This window comes from Perca flavescens, chromosome 15, assembly GCF_004354835.1.
Source record: "Perca flavescens isolate YP-PL-M2 chromosome 15, PFLA_1.0, whole genome shotgun sequence".
In the NCBI taxonomy this organism is placed as follows: domain Eukaryota; kingdom Metazoa; phylum Chordata; class Actinopteri; order Perciformes; family Percidae; genus Perca; species Perca flavescens.
Genome location: NC_041345.1, coordinates 18580853 through 18604332, shown reverse-complemented (window position 1 = coordinate 18604332; position 23480 = coordinate 18580853). Strand labels below are relative to the sequence as shown.

The 23480-nt window shown below is 41.2% G+C and overlaps 2 protein-coding genes across 2 annotated transcripts; both read right to left on the bottom strand.

The window, feature by feature from the left end:
* Positions 1-520: 520 nt before the first annotated feature.
* On the bottom strand, positions 521-15381 carry eftud2 (elongation factor Tu GTP binding domain containing 2). The gene is made up of 28 exons (XM_028600007.1): positions 15085-15381; positions 14285-14400; positions 14019-14181; positions 13767-13845; positions 12841-12916; positions 12558-12623; positions 12424-12459; positions 12080-12170; positions 11905-11987; positions 11623-11789; positions 11366-11490; positions 11190-11253; positions 11002-11092; positions 10735-10870; positions 10380-10507; positions 9827-10020; positions 9622-9733; positions 9390-9530; positions 7257-7358; positions 7078-7160; positions 6686-6772; positions 5683-5809; positions 4081-4168; positions 3765-3883; positions 3386-3480; positions 3127-3280; positions 1171-1278; positions 521-1084 (listed from the first exon to the last, which is right to left on the bottom strand). The coding sequence occupies exons 2-28, from the start codon at positions 14387-14389 to the stop codon at positions 989-991; spliced, it is 2916 nt and encodes a 971-aa protein (XP_028455808.1). The 5' UTR covers positions 14390-14400; positions 15085-15381; the 3' UTR covers positions 521-988.
* Positions 15382-19049: 3668 nt separating this feature from the next.
* Positions 19050-20531, bottom strand: phospho1 (phosphoethanolamine/phosphocholine phosphatase 1). The gene has a single exon (XM_028600282.1). The coding sequence runs from the start codon at positions 20397-20399 to the stop codon at positions 19545-19547; it is 855 nt and encodes a 284-aa protein (XP_028456083.1). The 5' UTR covers positions 20400-20531; the 3' UTR covers positions 19050-19544.
* Between the last annotated feature and the right edge of the window lie 2949 nt (positions 20532-23480).

The following is a 23480-nucleotide window of genomic DNA, read 5'->3' as shown; positions in this document are numbered from 1 at the left end:
TACTATCAGTATCGGCCGATACACGAGTTCAGGTATCAGAAGCAAAAACATGGTATCGGGCCATCTCTATCTGAAACACAGATATGTGGATATGGTCTTAGCTAAACTACTGCACAATATTTCAACGTAACCCATAGCAACTGCGAGAAGTACTCCCTGGGTCTCTCTCAAAAGAGCAAACTTTTATTTCTCCACTAACTCGGATGTCAATACTAGGTCTTGTTGCTTTAGTGACATCAGTGACGTGCAGCATCATTCCCTTATTCTTTTATTCGGCTAACCTTGGTTGCTCTCCGCCTATTTCCAACAGCCTGTCCATCAGTCACCGCCCACACAGCGTCTCAAACAGACACGCCAATCACTCAAACCATCAGCAAAGCTCCAACTTAGCACTATTCTCACTACACTAAAGCTTCCCAACTCCTATATCTCAACTACACAAGTCCTTAGAGATAGCATCATTGTGAGGAGGTTGTTTCTCGCATGGTCTTAAAGTACAGAACACTGAAACGTCTTTCTTTGACTTCTTTTATTCAGACATACGCCAGATCAATGACATCCTATTTTCTTTTTTAAAAAAAGGCTTCCACGTCATCTTCTTCTACAAAAACAATTTGTACATTTAAAAAATAAAAATACTACAAAAACGAGACAAACTTCTGCAATGTTTTGACAGCTGCTTTCCAAAATAGGAGAGCAACAACTCTCCTGTGACAGCAATAGCTGTGGATTTTCCTGGTTTCCATCAATCCAAGGACTGATCCAGGTGACCTACTTTTGTTACAGATCTTTTTAAATTGTTGGTTGGGGGACAGTAGGAAACGGGAGAAAAGGTAATAAAATAAAATGGTCTTTGGAGATCAAGAATAATAATCTGAAACAAGGAAAACCATTTATGGATTTGGTAATTGTAGTTCATTATTGCCAAAATATCTATAAACAAAGTAGGATTTGCTGTTGATTCACTAGAGGTTTGGGTGTTGCAGTCTCACAGGGGGTAGTTAAGCACCACGTCCTGTTTGGCCAGCTCCAACAACATAGGATCGTCGAAGAACTTGCTGATGCTCACATCCTCGCTCAGACCCTGCAGAACAACAAACACGGGAGATCAGTCATGCAGGAATAGAACTTCAACAACTGAAGTGATGAACAGGTAGACAAAAGGCCCACCTTGCGCCTTCGGGTCTTGATCATGAACTCTCTGGCCAGGTGGGGGGCAGGCTGAGGCTCCAGAGGCCTGATCACAATACTCTTGTCTAAAGGGTCACCAGGGACGATCTGAAAGGAAATATGAAATCTAGTTAACCCAGAGAGAAGAAGCGAATGGCCAACAGAGGAAATCCAGCCAAGCCCAACCTGAGAAACAGTCCGACAACATGAAACACACAGCACATTTTGAGCTTTAACAAACTGACTGGACACTTCTATAGTGGCTCCGACCTTTCACTAAATATCTGATTCAGTTGCAAGTCCGTCCCATTGTTACTGAGTCAGGAGCACGTCCATCAACGTGATGGAAAAGCAATGTGCAAGTGCTGTCACTCCTTCAGTTTGTGACCAACGCTGCATCAATGCAGTGTTAGCAAGTTGAGTTAGAAGAAGAGTTCACAGGCTTTAAAAATGATTCATTAAAACCATTATCTAAAAAGGAGCTCATAGTATGTCCTCTGGAAAACATCGGGTGGATTGGATTAAATAAGACGTTCCCAGCCTCGGGGAAAGCTTAAGCGGAAGGGAAAAGGAAAAAATCTTCAACGGAGTGGCTGAAGCCCAATCAACATATGGATGAGAGCTGCAAACAACAGTAACTCAACACTGAGCTGCTTGCATGCAAATACTCGCAGTACATAATCAAACTAATGAGGGAGGCACACACCTCTTGAGTTCAATGAGCAAACAACACAGTTCAGGGACTCCCATGTTTTCCTTATTTTCTTAGGCAGTTTATTTAATATGTACCAACAGGAATAATGTCTGCGGAGGCCCAGAGCAGAGGAGAAGATTCAGAGTGTTGACTGTATCAGGAACAAACTCTGTAGCTGCCCTTTAGAAAGTCATTTTGAGAGGCGATCGGTATTGGACCCCAGGGGTGTCTTGTGAGGGGGAAAGGTATTTTCTGTCCAGGACTAACTGAGGACTAGGTGTTATGGAAATAAATCATCACGCTGGACCGCACGATGACAGGAAGTCAAAACAGAATGGGCTATTCCAGCTGACTTTAACAAAACATTTCAGGAATAATCCTGGGGGGGGAATCTGATTTTGTAACTGCTTTACTTACTATTCAGTGCTTTGCTTCATATATATAGTTTACTAAACAAATTGTGTGTTATGATTTGTACTAAAAATCCCACGATGCAACTACAATTACAGACAATAAATCATACATTTCAATATACTGCTCAGCCCTACCTACATTACTGTAAAATGTGTGGTAATACATGTCAACCAACCAATGTCAACAGCATTTGCATTTATTCTTGATGTGCCCAAAGGATCTGTAATACATCCTTTCCCCAGTGTTGGGACAAGTGTGCAAATAAATAATTCATCTCCAGTCTCTTGTCTAACACTTGAATTTCACCTCAAGGGGATAAAACATTACATATTTGCACAGAGGAAAACCTTTTTCTTCTTCCAGACGAATGATTTAGTTGTGAAATATTAATCCTCAGTAAGTGGAGTTCATTTTCCCATGACACAGCTCTCCAGAGTGCAGACACAAACACTTGTCAGACATGGCGGGCAGAGACAGCTACATTATACTTAAAACTTAATGACTCAACACTCCACATCAAAGACAATTTAGCCAGAGTGGCAGACATGGGCACAAGGTTGGTCACTCTGCTGCACAAGCAGCCACAGGTTTGTGTATGACAGAGTTGGTGTATGTAAAGTAAGCAAGTAAATATGTGTCATCTGAATAGAACCGTTTTAAATCTGAAAAATGTGTAATGTTGACAATGCTATTCATAAATGAACGTTTCGGATTTGTTTGTTTAGGCATTAGAAGAAAAAAATCCTGTTACACTGTTCTCCATAGAAATGATGCAGGCATGGGGCAGTGATGCAACGTATTTTACCTGTAGGTGCCCTGACAATCTAATTTTTGGCAAATATGTTTACCTGCCAGTGGTGGAACACAGACAGAGCAAAGGCCTGTCCCTGTGTATGAGTGCGAAGATCTGTCTCAAAGCCAAAGGAGTCGATGGCCGGGATGAAAGCCTTAATGGTGTAGAGAGGAGACCCTGGAATAGGTGCATCCTGGGTGACATGACCCCTAGATGACAAAGATAAATGTGTTTCAATATCAGGAGATATTGTCAACGCATGACATTTCTGCCTGGGTCGACACTAGATTTTACGAGAAGTAGAGTATACCAACCTTCTACGAGCCAGCACTGTGTAGACTGCAGATACACAATCAGCTGGAGCCTGAACCTCCACAAAGTAATAAGGCTCCATCAACCTTGGAGTGGCCTGCAACACAAGGGAGACCATGCATTAGAGGGAGGACAAAAGCCCGAAGAAACTGTATGGCCAGCACATGTACAGCTGACCTATGGATTTATGATAAGAGCAGGGAAAGAGCCAAAATTGTGAAAGAGGAATGTTTTCGCACTACAATTAAAAATAACGCACATCAGCAAATCCAAACCGTAATCACTGTAATGGAACATTAAAGAAAGTGAAGATGAAAATGAAGTCTGGAAGAGTAAATGGCAGGCGAGGGGAAGAATAGGCTTAGGGAGGGATGATCTCACCATGAGGAAAGCCGAGTACACCACTCTCCTAGCTGTAGGGATGACCTGCCCCCCTCCTCTGTGGAGAGGCTCCTGAGCAATGACTGCGTCAAGGATCTTAAACTTGACATTCCTGATGGCTGTGGGCAGCAGAAAGATTGAGTTATTGTAACATAACACGGATGAGGAAAAATACACATGCCCTTTGCACAATGCTCACACTGCTAGACATTCTGGTGAAGAGGAAATTCCAGCACCAATGGCAGTACAGAGAACAAAGGTTTAGTCCTAAAGACAACGTGTTTCAGGGTTAAAAGAGAAAGCGGAGAGAACTTACGCTCATCACACAGTGGCCCCTCCCTGGTGCCCCACTGGAAGCCCTGAACTATGCTGTCTTTGACTGAGCCGAGCAGCGCCTTGTCCACCTACGGAGGGTGGGGGGAGAACACATCACAACAAGAGTTAGGTACAAACACATAGTTATTCTCTATAAAGCAAAACCTGGAACTTCAGTAGCCTTGTGTAATCTTTATCCCAGTTAACAGATATTTATAGTGTAAATAATAAAATCGTAAATACACGCAGTTATTTTAACCCCAGGATTTAAAAGTAATGGATGTTTTTCTCTTTTTGGCATTTCAAACTCCAATGTTGTATGATTGACATGCACATGGTTTGACAGCGCAAAAACAATGGCCTAGTCTGGTGTTAATTTAATATCAATTAGAAATAATATAATACCAGTCATCTGTGATATGGATAAACAAAAGTGTGTGGCTCTAGATTAGAAATGATAACCCAACCGATTAGTCAAACGATGCAAAACTATCAGCAACAATTTCAATTACTTGTTTAAGGTATTTATTAATCAAAACTGCCAAACATTTGCTGGATCCAGCTTCTCATGTGTTAGGATGAACTGTTGGTCTAATAAGAACAGGTAATTTTGTAAAAACCTTTCAATAATAAATAATTGCTAGTCACAGCTCTATGTGGCTCTAAACAGTTGGAGCAAGCACTATACAGCAGTTAATGTGTATCGTTTACTTAACCAAATTAACCAAGATTCAAATAGGACACATAAAGGTGATTTAAACTTCCGTATAAAATCTACGCCGTGGCTACGTACGTAGGTACATGGTAGGGGTGCAAGATATATCGACTCAATATCGTTATCGCTATATCACGTTGCGCGATATTATACCCAAAGTCTTGCAATAATTATGCGATTTTGTTTTATTTGTTTAGTATTGCATCCCACCCGACATACCCAAAGAGTATAGAAGTAACAAGAGGCGAAACTCAATAGAATGTTGTGTTGCATTCAGTCCAAGAAGGCCGAGCTGCTCTCAATAAGAATATTCTATTGCAAGCTGCAGCACAACGTTCTATTGAGTTTTGCCTCTTGTTACATCTATACTCTCTGATGCACCTCTTGAAAAATACACATCACGTGGTAGCGTTGCATCCCCCCCAATATCGTGCACCCCTAGTACACGGAGACACGAACCTACACCAGACCCTACGCCGTAGCCTGACGTGCACCTCTCGAAAAATTTAACTACAGGTCGCAGGGACGCACGTTGGCTGTGGCTTGGTGTCGTTTCTCTTCCCGCTACTCATTTCCTGGTTCTCCTTCTCCATAAACATGATATAGATTTACCACCGTGGTCAGAAAGCACAGGGGAGACACTTTGTTTCTGCCTCTGGAGTCGGCACACGCTCTACCACACACTCCCCACGCACATGCCGGCCCTGCTTTTCTCTTACAGAGATCGAGGCACACACCAACCCACGAGTATAAACCTTAGGCCACTTACGTAAGCTACGGCAAAAGCTCTGCGTGGAGCCTCCACACAACCGTAAATCAAGCTTTAATCTTCAGACAAAGAGCCCTATTTCAGCTGTGATTCACCTGCCTGGTTGGTACAAAACTTACCTCGGAGGGCAGTGTGTCGTCTACAAGGATGTTTGGTCCCGTGGTGTCTGGTCCGAAGGCCCAGATGGACCTGGCAGCCAGCAGATCCCAGTCGTACTTTGTCTGGAAAAACTCTCCCAGCTTCTTCCTAACATGAGGAAACAGAACAGCCACTGGTTGAAAGGAGGTCTGCACATTGTGTCAGCGGGAACATTAAGGAGATTGGTTGATCGGGGGGGCAGAGGGGTTAATGGAAGAGGAGGAGTAGAGCGAAGGTTCAGTTTGATGGTGTGTAAAGTATGTCACTTCTTTGGCATTGCTACTCCACACTGGCACTGCTAGGTCCAGATGGCCTAACAGATGCGCCGAGGACTGACAGGAAGCCACTCTCGAGCAACACACACACACACACACACACACACACACACACACACACACACACACACACACACACACACACACACACACACACACACACACACACACACACACACACACACACACACACACACACACACACACACACACACACACACACACACACACACACACACACAATGAAAATCTTTTGCCTCTTACACACAGAGTTTCTAAGGCACCTTTCAATCTGACATGGTGAAGCAGAAATCCACTTTCCCAAAATGACTGTCACGTTCTGCAGTTCTGACATTTTTCAAAACTTTCAAAAATGAAATCCAATAACTGCTCTTTTTAAATGACTATTTCAGCTCTGGGCATTTCTATATCGCTCTACCTTGTTCAATAACAGCATTTAATTAAAGAATCAATCATTATTCTTACATGCCGGCTACTTAATCCCTGCTAACCGAGGGAATAATGAAAACGAACGATTGGTCAGAATGGCTCGGATATATGGAGAAATTAATAAGGCTGCTGCCATATCAGACTGAAATGGGGAAAATCTACAGATACGTCTAACATGACAGGCACATTATATAATTTTAATTAATTAAGAGATTACCTAATATGTGTGAGTGTGATGGTGACATCTTCTACATCTTACCTGTTCCATGTGATCTGCACCACTTCGTTCTCTATGTCCTCAGCCAGCCCCTTCTCCAAGGGCTCAGCAATCATGGTGATCTTATTCCTGTCAATCACATCACACGGCTGTCAATCACTCACTCTGGGTTGGGTAGACACTCGGCCAAAGGGAAGGGCTAACTCTGACAGTGACTTAAACACTACACAAATTGAACTCCCCAACAAGAAATACAACATCCAAGAGTCTTCATAACAGTTCATGCAGAAAATTAGAAACTTCAAAAAATACATTACAGAGCTATGAGTTTTGAGGTATATTAATAATATAGCAAACTAAGCTTTATTGTAGTTGCAGTCATGTCATTGTATGTGTGAATAAAAGAATCTAAAATTATTAAGTTTGTTATGCACTTTTTGTTAGGCGTTTCAGCGAAGCACTTGAGTGATGAGGTTTCCACAACCGTTTCACAGAAAGTCACAACAGGGTCAGCAACCTGTGGACAAAGATGAGCACAATTACACAAAGAACCAAAGGCCCCACTCCTGTGCAGTACTGTGTCAAGTTTTTTGTAAGCAGTGACAACAATTACTTTAATGTCGATCTCAGAGTACATCTTGCGCAGGTCGTGCATGACACAGTCCAGGTAGAGCTCTCCGGTCCCTAAGATAACATGCTCTCCAGACTCCTCCACCTGAAAGACAAAGACACACACGTCTTAGTATAGTAAATTATAATTTAAGCAATTGAATAGCTACATAACTATTGTTGAGCTCACAGTTTATACTTTTCACATCTGTCCTTCCTTCAGGGTCCATATTTGTATTTTGTTCTTCAGAAAACCATTTTAGGAGGCTATAAGATGGCTAGCTGTGTCAACTAAATTGAAAGTGTAATCTCATGTATTCCTTGCTTACTTTGTTTTATTTATTTATTATTTAGGTTGTGTTATAGGGATTTAAATTGACAAGTATTACAAGCCTAATAACTTTTATAATCTCGCTACAATGCACTACTGGACCAACTTCTGTGCTTGTATTAGGGATGGGCATTCGATTAAATTTTCTTCGTCGATCGTCGGGAGAATTAACGATCGACTATCGATTAATCATAAATATTTTTATATTAAAATTCATTATTTAACTTTTTATAAATTAAAAATGCAATGAAAATACAAAAATACAGTGTGTTTTTCCTCGATGAGATTTTAATTACAAGAACAACTTGTGGCATTTAAGCTGGAGGTTATAGATATAGATTATAGATATATGCGCTGCGGTGCTCTGAAGCAGCAGAACCTGCAGCTGCGAGCCACCATTCTTAAAGCATAACTCTCGCCAAAATGCATCTTTTTGTGAATGTATGCGAGTCAAACTTTAGTTTAAAAGCATATTTAGGACCGAATCGCCACTTTTAAGATTCACCATATTCTCGTTTTTGGGTCAAATGGCCTTTTGAATGGGAGTGATAGGGGCACTCTCATGCTAGTCTCAAAATAGCTATTTTCAAAATACTAAGAAGGCTTGACGCAACATGAAACTTTGCTTCAAGTATCACCAGCTCTACACCTTAACGCAAGCATCGACAACATTGTTTGTGTACACAGATTTACTAAAAAGAAAGTTTTTGAGCAACTCACCGCAACTGTTGTTGTTTCCGGCCACTACCATCTTGGCAGTCAAAAAGAGTCAATATCCGAATGCATATAAACGGACTCCATATGAGGCTCCTTTTTCAACTACAAGGTCAATACTGTTTTTCAATAACGACAAAACGACTTATTCGTGCATTTATATGGAACTAAGCTTTAGGAGCTTTCCGTCTTTACTCTCCTCCCTGTTCCATTCGGAAATCAATTGTTTTTGACTGATAAAATGGCTGCGGCCGGAAATAACAAGCGCTACGGTGAGTTGTTTAAAACCTCTTTTAAGTAAACTCTAGGTACACAAACAATGTTGTCAATGCTTTCGTTAAGGTGTAGAGCCCCTGGTGATACTTTGAGCATAGTTTCATGTCGTTTCGAGCCTTCTTTTTTTGAGGCTATCATAAAAGTGCCCCTATCACTCCCATACAAAAGGCCATTTGACTGAAAAACGGAAATACCGTAAATCTTAAAAGTGGCGCTTCCGTCCTAAATTGTTTTTTTTATAACAAAAGTTTGACTCGGGTACATTCACAAAAAGACCCTAGGTTGCATTTTGGCGAGAGTTACGCTTTAAACAGAGACCCTCGTTTGTTCCAAAATAATAAAAAGAATTATGTTAAATAATAACTTAACCAAAAACATAATACTACTTAGATCTGACAGGTTTTGTCAAAATGTAACTCAAAACTATCCAAGGCACGGACAAAGCCTAATAAAAAATAACCAGTAGGCTAAGATACAACTAATTTTCTTTGCTTGTTGTGCATCACAGCTCCTCCGTGCTAACGCCGAGTTTATGCTAGGTTGAGACTGAGAGCAGGATGCACCGCGGCCGCCACCGACATTAACCAGGGTCGGGTGCACTTTGTTTAGTGGTTGGCTATATCGTTTGAGTCGTGGCCATGTTGTACTTATACACGGCGCCACACTGTGAAATTCATTGAATCGCTTCAAGACTCACACTACGCAACAAGCATTAGTTTAAATCAATAACAAATTAACGTGACTGACGAAATTCTTAATAATCAATTATTGATCGTCGAATAATCATGCCCATCCCTAGCTTGTATGGCGACTTACCTTTGTGGTGAGAGACGGATAGCTTTTGTTGACCTTCCTTAATCCGTCCAACATTTTCGGTAGCTCTGATGGGTTGACAGGCTCCACTGCAATCTTTATAACCGATGCTATGTTGAACTTCAGTGGCCTGAAAATCTGAGCCTGTCACAGAAAGTAAAAAATGTCAACCATGCCATTCTCATAAGGTATTTTTTTTTTTTAGATCTCAGTGGCGTTCTCTCTTAAGTCTCACCTCTTCATTCCCTCTGGGCTCTGTGATTGTGGCGGTCTTGACGATTGGCTGGTCACAACCTTCGATGAGAACCCAGTTGCCTGCTGGCACTCGGTTCACTTCAATTTGGTATCTAAAAAAGGTGGATGGCACAGTTAAGATTGAATACAAACAATCATTGATTTCTGACTCTTTAAACTTAGGAAGCCAAACCCCTGCAGCCTACCTGGCAACTGAAATCCAGAGACGGCCCAAAGTGCAGACCTGGGAGTCCTCCTCGTCTTCAAGGGTGTAGTTCTCTCCTAAAACCTTGACAGGCTGACCTGCCTGAATGGTCCCACTCAGCACCCTGCCAAAGGCATGGAACTGAACCCCATCCTCTGTGCTGTACATCTTAGTGGTGTGGCACATCAAAGGACCCTGAGGGCGAGAGGCATGTGGTGAGCAGGAAAAAGGGATAAGAAAGAAAGGAAAGTTTTACCACTGGAACATTTCTTCCTAAAGAAATATAAGAGGGCTTAGGCAAAAGGCAGTAAGACTTTTAATGGAACTTGGAAAACGGTAATCAATGTCCAGCATTGTCCTAAATTGGCTTATTTAACAGCTTGTTCATTTCAAGCCAATTAAAAACGGCCTGTTGGCTTAATCTGTAAGAGCAGCTGGAATTACACCACTGGCTACGACTAGAAACAGATTGCAGCTATTCGCAGTTAACCGGCATATCCTCTTCTCACCAGCCAATAAACAGGAGACTTCTGCTCTGCTTCCATTATACTCACATCAGGGTCGCACTCTGCCATGGCCTCCCCGAGGTCTGAGTCCATACCGCCAGTGTACGTGTGCTCTATCTTGTTCCGAGCACCCTCCTGTGGTGAGGGGATGTGGTGTACACACATGTCCACAAAGCCTGTAGGGAAGAACTGTATGCTTGACTTTTTGATTTAACATGTTTAGCAAAGCATGACCATTTATCTTCAGATAAAAAAATAAAATTATGAGCAGATACATTAAGTAAAGCAGCAAGATAGATAGTGCCTCTGCAGTATTGTTATTACTTTATTCATACAGTTGTTATGAAAAACAGTTGTCCATATACAATAATAATAATAAAAAATATTTTTAAAAAAAACATACCAGTGAACTCTCCAAAGAAGCGGTTACAGACCAGCCTCAGTAAGGGTCTGATGTTCAGCTTCAGTTCCTCTTTAGTCAGGTGGATCCCCAACTCATCCAGAACTCTGGGGAGAGATGTGTCACAATCCCCAACCACCTAGACACAAAGAGGATTTGGGTGAGGATTACACACTGAAGTCTGCAACTCAGCCAGAGCCCGATGGGGCGTGAAAGTATTGAGCTAGCTGCATTGCCTTGTTACACAAATGTATGTTCGACGTGTCCAACCTGTGAGAGGATCTTGTAGAGGGGCTCCAGGACAAATTCCACAAAGCTGCGCTGAGAGTTACTGCTGGGAGCTTTCTTTGTGAACTTGCGACTGAACAGAAGAAAAGAAAAATGACCGATACCATAAAGGGGTTATTAAAAGAGGAGGATGGCTTATCATTCAGTTTAAATCCAAATTAGTTACTCACGTTTTGGGGTTGAAATAAATGTCTCCCCAAAGCCTCTGGGCAAACTCATTATAGTTGATGTCACCTGCAAACACAAAGAGAGGAGTTAGGTAGTATCTTCCTAACTTCATTAGGCATGAGATGAGAAAAGGATGTGCCAGTTCCAGTTTATGAGAGCATGTGCTGAAGAGTCATACCATGAGTGTCTGAGTAGATCTTTGCAAAGGACCCCAGAGTGAAACAGATACTGTACTGAGAGCTGGCGAAGCACACATTTCCAAGGAGAGGAGACACCACCAAGTTCTCATCTGTTGAGTATGTGCTGAGAAGGAAGATAAATGACCAACCATGAAATGTCACTTTTTTTCTCCACCAATATGTAGCACTACATCACATAAAGCCATACTGTATATGCTCTGCAGACACTGATGACATTCAGGGTTTCAAGTATTACCTGAGCAAACCATTGACCTCATCCACAATGTGACGAAGTTTATAATAAGCATCTGTGGGAGGCAATTTGAGCTCCACAATGAGCCGGTCCACCTTGTTGATGCAGATGGTGATGGCCATACGCTCCTGAACTGCATGCTTGATCAGGCGCTCGGTGTTCAGCATCACCTGGGCAGAGATACAAAAAAGTGGAAGTTATGTGGAAGGTTGAATAACATGACAAATGTGCAGAGCGAGTGCAGGATTGGGAGAAGATCAAAAAAAGGAAAAATAAGTGACTCACTCCTTCTGCTGCGTCTATAAAGAGGACGACACCGTCTGAGATTCGGATGCTAGATGTGACCTCGTCAGAGAAGTTTACATGGCCTTCGAGGGAGACACAAGGTTTTACATGACTTTCTGCTATGATACACCAAAACATACTTACAGGAAACAAAGCATCCAGCCGCACACAATACCTGGTGTATCCATGATGTTGAAAAGGTAGGATTTGCCCCTGGAGTCTGGGAGGACCATTGTGACAGGGGTGCTCTTGATACCAACTCCTCTCTTTGGAAAAAGAACAAGATAGAAATCACCTTTGCAGGAAGGGTACCATAAGTCCATCGTTAAAGCTTATTTTCTTAAAATCATAATTTCTGGCAACAAGGTCCTGCAATGTTGCTGCTTTAGAAGACTAAGTACTACGTTCTGTTGTCGATCATATTACAATGTTTACAATTACTAGCCAGTCTAATACGTGGTAACCAAATGTATTTCAAGAAATGTTATCATTATGCCACAGTTCAAACAAACAACTCACCTCCTGTTCTGTAAAGAGGATGTCTGTGTAACGGAGCTGAAAAAGTCCAAAGTCATGTTAGTTTCTGCTGTCATATACATAATTTAAATGTAATAAACTGCAAAGATGCGTTTGTTATTACAGTCGACACTCACATCCACATCGTCTCTCTTCCTGATTTCTGGGTGCGTCTGTTCAATCAGGCAGTCCACAAAACAGGTCTGAACAGAAAAAAACAAATTCATTAGATCCCCATGAGTCACAGATGAGTCTAAAGTGCAGCCACATCATTGGCATATGCTCCAAAACACTTTTTTTTTTTTTTTTTTAAATCTAAGGAACACATGTCCTCTCTGGCAAAATGCCACAGAAGAGCCCTTAGTAGAAAACACACCGCTAAATGAAAAAGCCAGAAGCAGCCGTAAGGCAGACTCTAACCTTGCCGTGGTGAAGGTGACCACACAGGGTGATGTTACGGATTAGCTCAGGACCGTCCATTAGATCTGCAAGGAATCTGCCAAGAGAGAGGAGGGAACAGCAAACATTTGTAAATGAAAGATATGTAATGGGAAATACACTAGATTGAGAAGAGTGCTATTGCACCAGTTAGGATCTGGATGAACATTTGCATCTACAGTAGGGTTGCACGATATTGACAAAATGTGATATTGCGATATAGATTATGAATATTGCGATATAGATATTAATTTTGATATTTTTAAACATATGGGAAATTACAAAAGTTATGGGAAAACGCATCAAAATAGATTCATAACAAATAAAACAAGTTTTCTTACAACACAAGGTTAATTTCAACTGACATATTGGACTGGTACAACATGAATAAATAAATAAATAAATAAATAAGGACCATGTCTACAGAAAAGAACATGATTTACAGTATAAAATATATAAATAAAGAGAACAGGACACAACTTTTCTTTTGCTTTTCTGATTTGTTCCATTTAGTTGTCTCTATCTATTTCTTCACTTACACTCTGTTGAAATATGCACACACGTGGTACGCTCCATAGGGTTTGTCACATATAGTACCCACATGTTAGTGACGTGCAGTAACATGTGCAAGTGGCACGGTAACTGGCCAATGAAACATGATCATTATAGCGTTTCAAGAGGGCTCCAAATCAAACAACTAAGCCACACAGCCAACGGACGGGACGCAGCGCTCCGCTCCACAATATAAACAAAATATTGCATATTCATCGCGACACTTTGAATTTAATATTGTGCAACGTGATATCGCGATATCGATATTGAGTCGATATTTCATGCACCCCTAATCTACAGACTTTTCAGGCAAAGAAAAACAGGACATCCTGTGTATAATCATGAAGACAACTTACTCCATATCATAAACAGTGGCAGGTAACTCCTGCTCCATCAGGGTGAACTGCTTGTTCTTCACAGGCTTAATGATAGGCTCTGGAGTGGAGAGAAAACACTAGCGTTTGTGTGTTTATCTTAACAGCATATAAATTATTAGCATCCATCACATACCATTATAAATACGTGAAAGTATGTGGATTAAGTAACCAAATACTATGCACTTCATTGTAAATCTGCAAATACAGAGTACACTGTTCTTTGAGTCTAACCTGTGAGAGGTTGTGTGTCTTCCTCTTGGACAATAGTTTCCACTTCGGGCCCATAAACCTCCTCTGCTGTAGGATAGTACTTCTTGTCCTCATGCAGGACCACCTCCATACCCGGGACATCCTCATCAGCATCAGCAGGCTCATCATCATCATCTTCGTCACCCTGCACAAAGAGAGAGTTATTAACATGACATGTGAGCACATATTGTATAAACAAACTAAAGTACTACCTAGTCATAACTGTTAAAACGGATTTTGAAGCGTACCTCGTCAACATCTCTGTCCCCTGCATCCAGATCATCTTCATCGTCGTCAGAGTCCAGCTCTGGACCGATGTAGTTTCCAAACTCGTCATACAGATCAGCCTCCATCTTGTAGAGAACTGGTCATGCGTTAATGAATATTAGTGCTTTTTGCCAATACATGAACGAGATCCAATGCAAAAAGACAATGCTACAACATTTTAGCTGAAACATAAATGGGGATTACATAGGCATACTATCTTTATCTAATGTGGAGAAAGCCTACAACAGGATACAACTAGAATTGTTTTAACATGTTATTAGTTTTAAGTAGTTATGTGTAACGTTAACTGTTGCTGTGTGAGTGTCATGTACACCAGTAACTTTAATATAGTAATTTTCACGTCTCCTTTATAATGACAATGAATTAGGCTTTGCTTATATTTCCAAAAAGCCGGTGACAACTATCACTAGCTAGCTGGCTAGCTTACTTAATAGCTAGTACCTTAAATTACCAGTAAAGTCAATGCTAACTTTGAATGTAAAGTTAGCACGTATGCATCACCAAAAATCAATACATTCATCAAGCTTAAAGATGCGTTCTGTCAGCAAAAACCCAGACAAAAATTTAGCTCCAGGCAGAAGTTTTCGATAAACTGCCTTTTTCTGGTGTTGGCAATGTTATTAGCGAGCCAAAAACTAGCATCCTAGCCAGCTAACAGTAAAGAAATGAATGACTTGGGGGCGACGTTTCAGTTACGTTGTTTAGCTAACGTTATCTCACAGCACTAAACTATAACTCGCATGCTGCAAAACCAACTTACCTGTATTCTGTTATAATGCAGTCAGGAAAGAATATTATCAAACGAGATACAAGTTGGGTATATGTATTCAGAAGATGAACAATTTCCCAAATAGCGCCATGCGTATGAGATATTACTTCCGTCTCTCTTCTTCTATTGAATGAGGTCGGTGAGCGTTCATCGTTGTACTCACTATCACCCCCTTCGGTGGATTTTGTACGTGCTCACCGAAAGGTTAATAAGAGTTTGTCGTCTCCCCGCAATTCACTGTACATTTGGCATATAGCCGTGTGCCAAAATAAAATCTTTGAATCTTGACACCGCACTAATATAAGGCATGAAATAAATGCATCGACTCGGCCAGACGTTAAGGAATTTTCCGGTGAGCGCTTTGACAATCAACTTTTTAAATATACGGGGCTGTAGTTACGCACTGTGACCACTGGAGGACAGTGAACATTTACTCATGACAGTTGGTCATGAAATAAATCTACCTGAAAATAATTGTGTGTGTGTGTGTGTGTGTGTGTGTGTGTGTGTGTGTGTGTGTGTGTGTGTGTGTGTGTGTGTGTGTGTGTGTATGTGTGTGTGTGTGTGTGTGTGTCAATCCACAACAATATAAGATTGGTAATGGACATCATTGAGTACAGAAACCAAATAGAGGATGATGGTTTCCTTCTTTTTTTAGACTTATATAAAGCATTCGACGCTCAAGCACACATAGAAATGGGTTGGTGGATTATATCGAGATATTACTAGCTTGTCCTATTACCTAGCGGTACCACCCCAAGCTTCAAGATTAATGTGGGTATTCCTCAAGGTTGCCCCATCTCACCATACCTGTTCATCTTAGCCACAGAAATGCTAGCAATCTATATAAAAACTGTAATGATATTAAAAAACGTAATGTAGGCCTACTTGGCACAGACATAATAATTAGCCAACTAGCGGATGACACAACAATATTCTTAAAAGATAAATACCAAATATCAACAACTATTGCCAAAATTGAAAAATTCTCTAAAGCCTCAGGTCTAACATTAAACTTAAAAAAGTGTGAATTGCTGGCTGTACACGACACTTCACTCGAAAACATCTGTAATATCCCTATTAAATCAGAAATCAAATACCTGGGGATTTACGACCAAAAACAAAGCCAATTAAAGAATGCAAATCAAGACTAAATATATGGCTACAGAGGGACCTATCAATACTAGGTCGAATTTACCTAAGATAGAGTGTTTATCAAGATGTACTTATCCAGCCTACTCCAATGCCATTCAAACCAATTTGATTAAATCTATCAACCAAATCAACCTAAACTTCATTTGGAGAAACAGACCAATTTATTTGAAGAAAAGCAATATGGTTAAAGACACAAAGGATGGAGGACTAAAAGTTATTGACTTTGACTGCCTTAATGGAACCTTAAAAATAAATTGGTTAAAATCTTGGATCAAACACAGCAACTCCTTTTGGTATTGTATTCCAAAGACCTTATTCAAGAAAATTGGAGGATTAGAATTTCTTCTCAGAGCGGACTTTAATGTTAACAAACTACCTATTTCATTGTCAGAGTTTCACAAACAAATACTCTTGTATTGGAAAATGTTAAACGTACATAACTTCTCACCCCACACATCTGTACTCTGGAACAATAGATATATTTTGCACCGCAACAAATCTCTATTCTTTGAGGATTGGTATGGGAGAAGCATATGGTCCATGGTCGACTTAATGGATACCAACGGACAATTTTTAATTTATGAACAATTTTGCATCAAACATAATTTCAAACCCTTAAAATCAGACTTTATTAAATTACATAAAGCACTACCCCAAGGATTTGTCCTTCTAACAAGAAACATTTTGGCATATTATCCGATACAACCACAATTGGCCCCACTATCAATTCAAGGGTTCTCTATTCTGGATAAAAAATGCACTAACCACTTTATTAGAAATTGTTTTATTGATTATCTTTACCCTAAAATGCATAATAAAAATAACATACTACAAAAATTTGATAAAGTTTCAATCACTAAACTAAGAACAATGTATATAACACTCCCTATATCTCCTAAAGTGAAAGAAACACATTTCAAAGTAATGAACAACATTTACCCTTCTAAAGAATTACTGAGACTTCGCTTTGGTATAGATGATAATAAATGTACATTCTGTGAAAATTATGTTGAAACTACGGACCATGTGTTTTTCTCATGTAATGTGATACAGAAATTTTGGTGTGATATACATAAATGGGTTAAGCAACAGATGTCTTCGTTGCTGCTGCATTCCCAACCTGGGAACGACATAACATTTGGATTGATATTGCAAAGCAAGGGTGATGAGCTCTGTACTAATACAATTGTATGTCTAGCTAAATTCTTTATTCACTAATGTAGAATTGTGAAATCATCTCCCAAATTTGTTGTTTTTTTAAATTAATTTAAACTGTATATCAAATCCTTAAAAACTCTGAAAAGTCCTAAAGCACAAAACATATATGATACCCTAAAACACTTCCCAACTGAGGTTAATAGCTGAACAATGACTGAAATCTCCCTTTTTTATTTCTTTATTTGAATGTCTCTTCTCCTTTATAAATTATCCTTACTCTTGTTACTAAGGCTATATGTATATTTCCTGTTTGTATTAAGAGCTGCTCCATCTGGCTATATTTTCCTTGTATCCTACTCTGATGTGGTTGTAACGAGTTTTATGCAGCCATGTTTGTTTGAAAATCTTAATATTTCAATAAAAAAATAAAAATAAAAAAAATAAAAAGTGTGTGTGTGAGAGAGTGTGAGAGAGAGAGATATTGAGTGTCTACTCTGATTAGGCCTGTATAGACTTGTATAATGGATGAATAATGGGCACTCTGCCATACACAGTCCTATATATTTATCTTTATTTATCTGTAGTTTATTATTTTTTACTGTTTATTCACTTTTTGTTTACTTCCTATATTTAGCTAAAAGTTTGTTGTTATTGTTATTCTTATACTGTATTTTCTATACTGTAGGTATTCATTTATACCTCTTTTTTCTATACAAGTGTCAAGCTGCGGAAATCTGCTGCTGGAAATCTAATTTCCTTGCTGGAGTCATCCCAAAAGGATCAATAAAGAGAAGTCTAAGTCTAAGTCTAATTTATAACTATAATTGAATGAGCCCTATAAAGTAATATTCCAGAACAACTTTGTAAGATTTAAATTAATTTATGAAAAATAACGATTTCAGTATTAAAATACTAAAGACCTATACTTTTTAAATAAGTATTTAGAGTATTTTAGAAACATAGCAATTTCTATCAATGTTAAATACAAAAATAACAATAGAATCTCTAGCCTATTTGGGGGAACATGTGACTAAATTAGCCCCCTTAAGTTTTTTGTTAAAGTTTGTTCTATTATTGTCACTTTCATGGGACTTTTATTTAAAACCGTTAAACTGCTGTTGATGTGGTATGCATGATTTGAATGCAAAGGACTATTTGCCTAACACTTCAGAGAAGTGAAGCACGATGTTGAAAATAAATACTGATGTTCAAATATAGAATGTGGCCTTCAGATAGGCTACATGTAGCATTTAACAGGGGGATTATTATTCCACGTTGATGAGGTTTAATGATAAATTCAGACACAAACAGGGTTTCAGTTGATGGCTTTATTCCCGCTGGTGTTAATATTTCTTTCAGTAGGCCTGGCATACACACTAAAGACACAACAGACTGATAAACAAGTTAAAATAACAAACAAACAACCATATATGTCATAAATTCCTAAATTAGATATAGGATATTCTCTGAGAAGCATATTGATACAAAAAATAGTTTGGTCATCTTGTAGATCTGTTGAAATGCCCATCAGATGGCAGTGTAGGCTACTCTGATTCCTGTATTAAGACTTATTTCACAATTCATATTTAAAAAAAGTGCAGATAAGAAAACACACTTGTTATTAAAGAGCAACCCATCACTTGGTTAACAAACATCCATACCATTTTAAATAGTATTGCTACTGAGGTTTCTTTATTGACCCAGTTTAACACTTAAAAGCACCATGACCCAACACTTAAAAGCACCATGTCCCATTGAATTTAGGGTATTTATTATGCAAATACAGACAAACTCATACTCTTACTTCTTAATGTTTTTATATAGCCTATATGCCTAATAAAGCATTGGCATTGGCATTGCTTTCCTCTCTTTGGGTGACAATGGCAGGGCTCCATAATCATTAACCTGCTGATGAGAAACTGGGCCTCTGTTCTGAGTGACCTTTGGAACAAAACGAGAGAGGCTAGACTTAAGGCACGTGCAGGCTAGACACACTTTATTTTACAAGTACAAGTGATTTTATTGTCTGGAACATTAGTTTCTGCAACTATTTGACCTGAGAATATGACTAAAAGTGTCAATTGGCCCCTTAGCCTACTAATCTCCTTTCTTCCCTTTCTGTCTATGTGTGCACTCCTCTACTCTGCCACCAGCTTCCTCAGCCTCTGCACCACTTCCTCCGCGCTAACCCACGGCACCGTGACAGCCTTGAACTCCCCGGGCATGGCTTCATGGGTCTCCGTGATCAGCCGGTGCATGGGGAAATCCCGCCGCGGGAAAGCCACGTCCCGGGGCCCCAGGGAGAGCGCTGGGCAGAAGTCGTTGGCTCCGTCCCCAACGTAGAAGACCCTCTGGTACGGACGGCCCCGCTCCTGCGTCCTTCGGGCCACATAGTCCCTGACGACCACCTGCTTGCACATGTTGCTGGGGCAGCGCGCGCAGTCGTGGGAGTGAAAGGGCCGCATCACCAGCCGGCCATCCTTGTTGAAGGTGGCCGGGTTGCTGAAGATCCGGTGGAAGAGTGGGCGGGCACCGGCACGCCGGAGCCAGGACTCGATGAAGAAGGTGTTGGCGTCGGACAACAGCACCACTTCAAAGTCCTGCGGGGGGCGGGTGCGGAGGAACTGGAAGAGGGTGATCATGCCGGGGGTGGCCGGGATCTTCTCCATGATGCTGCGCATGTCGCTCTCTGTGACGCCCTGCTCCGCCAGGTAGGTCAGCACGCGCTGCATGTACTCGTTGTAGCGGCCGGGTTGGTAGGTGTCCTTCAGCCAGCCCGGGAGGTGCTGACCAGGGGCGGCCTGCACCACTAGGTCGTCGCTGGTTTCATCCACGATGGTCTCATCGAAGTCAAAGAAGATGAGGAAGCGCTTGTCGGAGGAGATGTTCGCTGAATTGGAGGCCATGATCTCCGAGCGTCTGGACCCGGAGAGTTCCCCCTCGCCTGGGGGATGGGGTGGGACATAACAGCAGTTGAATATTGAATCCCCCATGATTGACTATAGCTATGCCACACCTCTTTTACTGTTGGCATCAAATCTCCCCTCCTGCTCTCCCACTCTCCAGCATCCCACGCCAAGGCAGGCCACAGTAAGGTGGAGGCTACCGAGGATGGCTGTCTGGGAAACTTCAATGCATGAATAGGCGAAGAATGGGGATTGGGGTGGAGATAACAAAAAAAAAAATCAATCAAATATAACATAAAAAAAGGAATGACCTTTGTGTGAGTGAAGTGAGCAAAGCAGACAGCCAGCAATGCTTTCAAACCAGAAGAGGCAGCATCCACCAGCTCATGGGTCTCTGAAAAAATGTAAAGGACTTTCTAAAGTAAGAGGAGGGGGGTTGGGGATCATCCTGCTGTAGCAGAAGTAAAAAATTAGGAGGGGAATAGGATTATATTCTGATCTATAAAATAGCTTAACTGGTCTACATGCAGACCCTGCAAGAGAGCAAGCACATAACTGTACATCACACGAACAAGCAAGATTCCCATGTCTACAGTGTGCATACGTGTCTTCCAGCATATAATACAAAAAGGTATATATAGCCTACCTTTGAGGTGATGTCAACAGCAGATGTCAGCTGATCTCGTATTGATTCCTGCAAGTCGCCTTCAAGCTGTGCGGCTGGTTTTGTCTGTATTGAGGAAAAACACAATAAACGCTGAACTTAACGGTGCGTGGCAGCATTAAAAATCATCATGTGGTCCCTTATATACTCCATGTATCCTACAAGAGTAGCCTATGTAGAAAAGGAGATTATGTCTACTTAGTCACATAATGATATCCAATAGCCTACAGAAAAAGAATAATATGTCTACAAATGCTAACTAAAATTAATCTTTGAAGTCTATTGGCTGTCGAATACATTTAAAGTCCCCTTTACAACAAATCAAGGAATAGGCTAGGCTACTTTACTTTTAGGCTACAGCACAATCCATATACATTTCCAACACAGGTTTATTTATGTCTCATTTATGTCTGGAAATTAACCTGTCAGCCGAATGCGAAACTAACCTACTTCATCATAACAATAGCCTAACAGCAGAGAGCCCGGCACGCAGCACATCAAACTTGAACTCTTCGATTAGCCTATTCTTGCAAAAAAAAAAAAAAAAAAAAAAAAAAAAAGACATTACTGTATTACGAGCGGTGGTTCAGATCCCCGGTGTCGGTCACGTCCGATCCGGTCTCGCAGAGACAGAGTCCGCCGGACGCCCGCTTTTATGTGACAGTCACCACAGGAGCCGCTGTGGACGTGACCGCGCCTACAGTCCGCCCATTTAATAGCAGCCTACTGAGCGCGTGCACGACACCTTGAAGAGGAGAGGGGGAGAGCTGTGGGAGGAAAGGAAGGCAGAAAAAAATAAAACAAGGACAGAATGTAAATATTCTGTTTCCTGCATAGCCAAGTGAACGGGTCAGCTTGTTCCCGCCTCACTTCTGCAGTGATGATCTGTGTCTTAAGGCATTCACTTTCCAGTGGAGCAGGGGCGATCCTAGGATCAGACCTTTAGGGGGGCTCAGCCCCTAATGAAAATGTGACACAGCTTGCAAAAGTGGGTCTGTCCGAGGTTTCTCCCTAAAAAGGAAGTTTTACTCACCACTCAAGGTTTCTGCCTAAAAGGGAGTTTTTCCTTGCCACTGTCCCACTGACTCCTCATTTCCACAGCATGCGTAACGGCTGCGGACCGGCTCCGCTGCGTGCCGGCTGCGTGCCCCGCCGTCCGTCAATACCCATCAGGTCCGGATTTGTTGCGGAACGGCTGCGGCCATGACTGACAGCTGTAGTCACGAGGACCCACAAGTTCTTGTGAATTCACGTAGAATAGAACCATAAAACCAACAACAGTTAGTTTCCATCCAGAGGAGTAGAGGGGAAACCGCTCTGTGCTGTGTTTTCAAGGTGTAGTGCAGGGAAATATGATCCGCCGTGAGCACTGTGTATTTTATTTTGAAAATTAAGCGGATATTTATTTTGTTTCTGTGCTCGACTTCCTGTCCCGCACAATCTGCCGTGTGCTGAAATGCTGCGGAGCTCTCCGTCGTCCGTCAAAAATAGAAGCTCTGCGTATCTGTTGCGGAGGGCTGCGGACTGACGGAACTGGGACGGAGTCTGGACGCAGACGTTCCGCAGTCTGTGGAAATACACACACTGACTTTAACGGAAACCTAATGGCTCCGTTGACGTTGCGGAGACGTTCCGCAGACGATCCGCATCCAGCCGGTAAATTCTTGTGGGAATTACTGGAATTGTTGGGTCTTTGTAAATTATAGTGTGGTCTAGACCTACTCTGTAAAGTGTCTCTAGATAACTCTTGTTAAATTGTTGTTGAATTAACATTCATCAATTATAGTTGCTTACATTTCAATTTGGGTTCTAATCTGCGCCATGAAATTACCAACTTCTTCTCTGGGGACTATCAGCGTTAATCTTCACAACAGCCCTCCTGCTCTCCCTCTGACAGATTAGATAGAGACTCAGCCAAAAGGCGGGAGTCTGGCACAACCACCGATTGGCCAAAAGTAGCCTACGTTTCGGTTAACCCTATCCTTGACTGGGTCAGAGGTGCGTAGCATCGGTGACGACGCAGGGTATTAAACCTGTTTCAAGCCCTTTGAACCTGTAATTCTTTGCCCTCTGTCACTAAGCCCCCAAGGTGCATGGTAGTGAACTTTTAGGCAGTTACTGGGAAATGTTTGAATAGTCTCTATTGTTCAGTCGGCCTAATGCAAAAGATTTCCTGCTAAAGACTCCCCGCCCCTTCAACAGGATGATCAGGATTTGGGTCAGTGTGACAGTAGGTGGAAAAACAGATTCTGCTCTGAACTGTACTTGACCTCTGACCGTTTCCTATTTTGAGGGAGACGCAGGAAATGAGAATAGAGCTGTATCACATCTAAGAGATCGATTGGAATCAAATGAATCAAGCATTTCAAAAGTAATACTTCATTTTAAATTTGGAACAATGTGGTATCTCCATTTATTAACTACAGAGAAACAGTAGCATCGCAGCAGGGGTTTGTAGATTAATCCTCGCAAATACACAGTGATTAATGAACCGCGCCGCGACT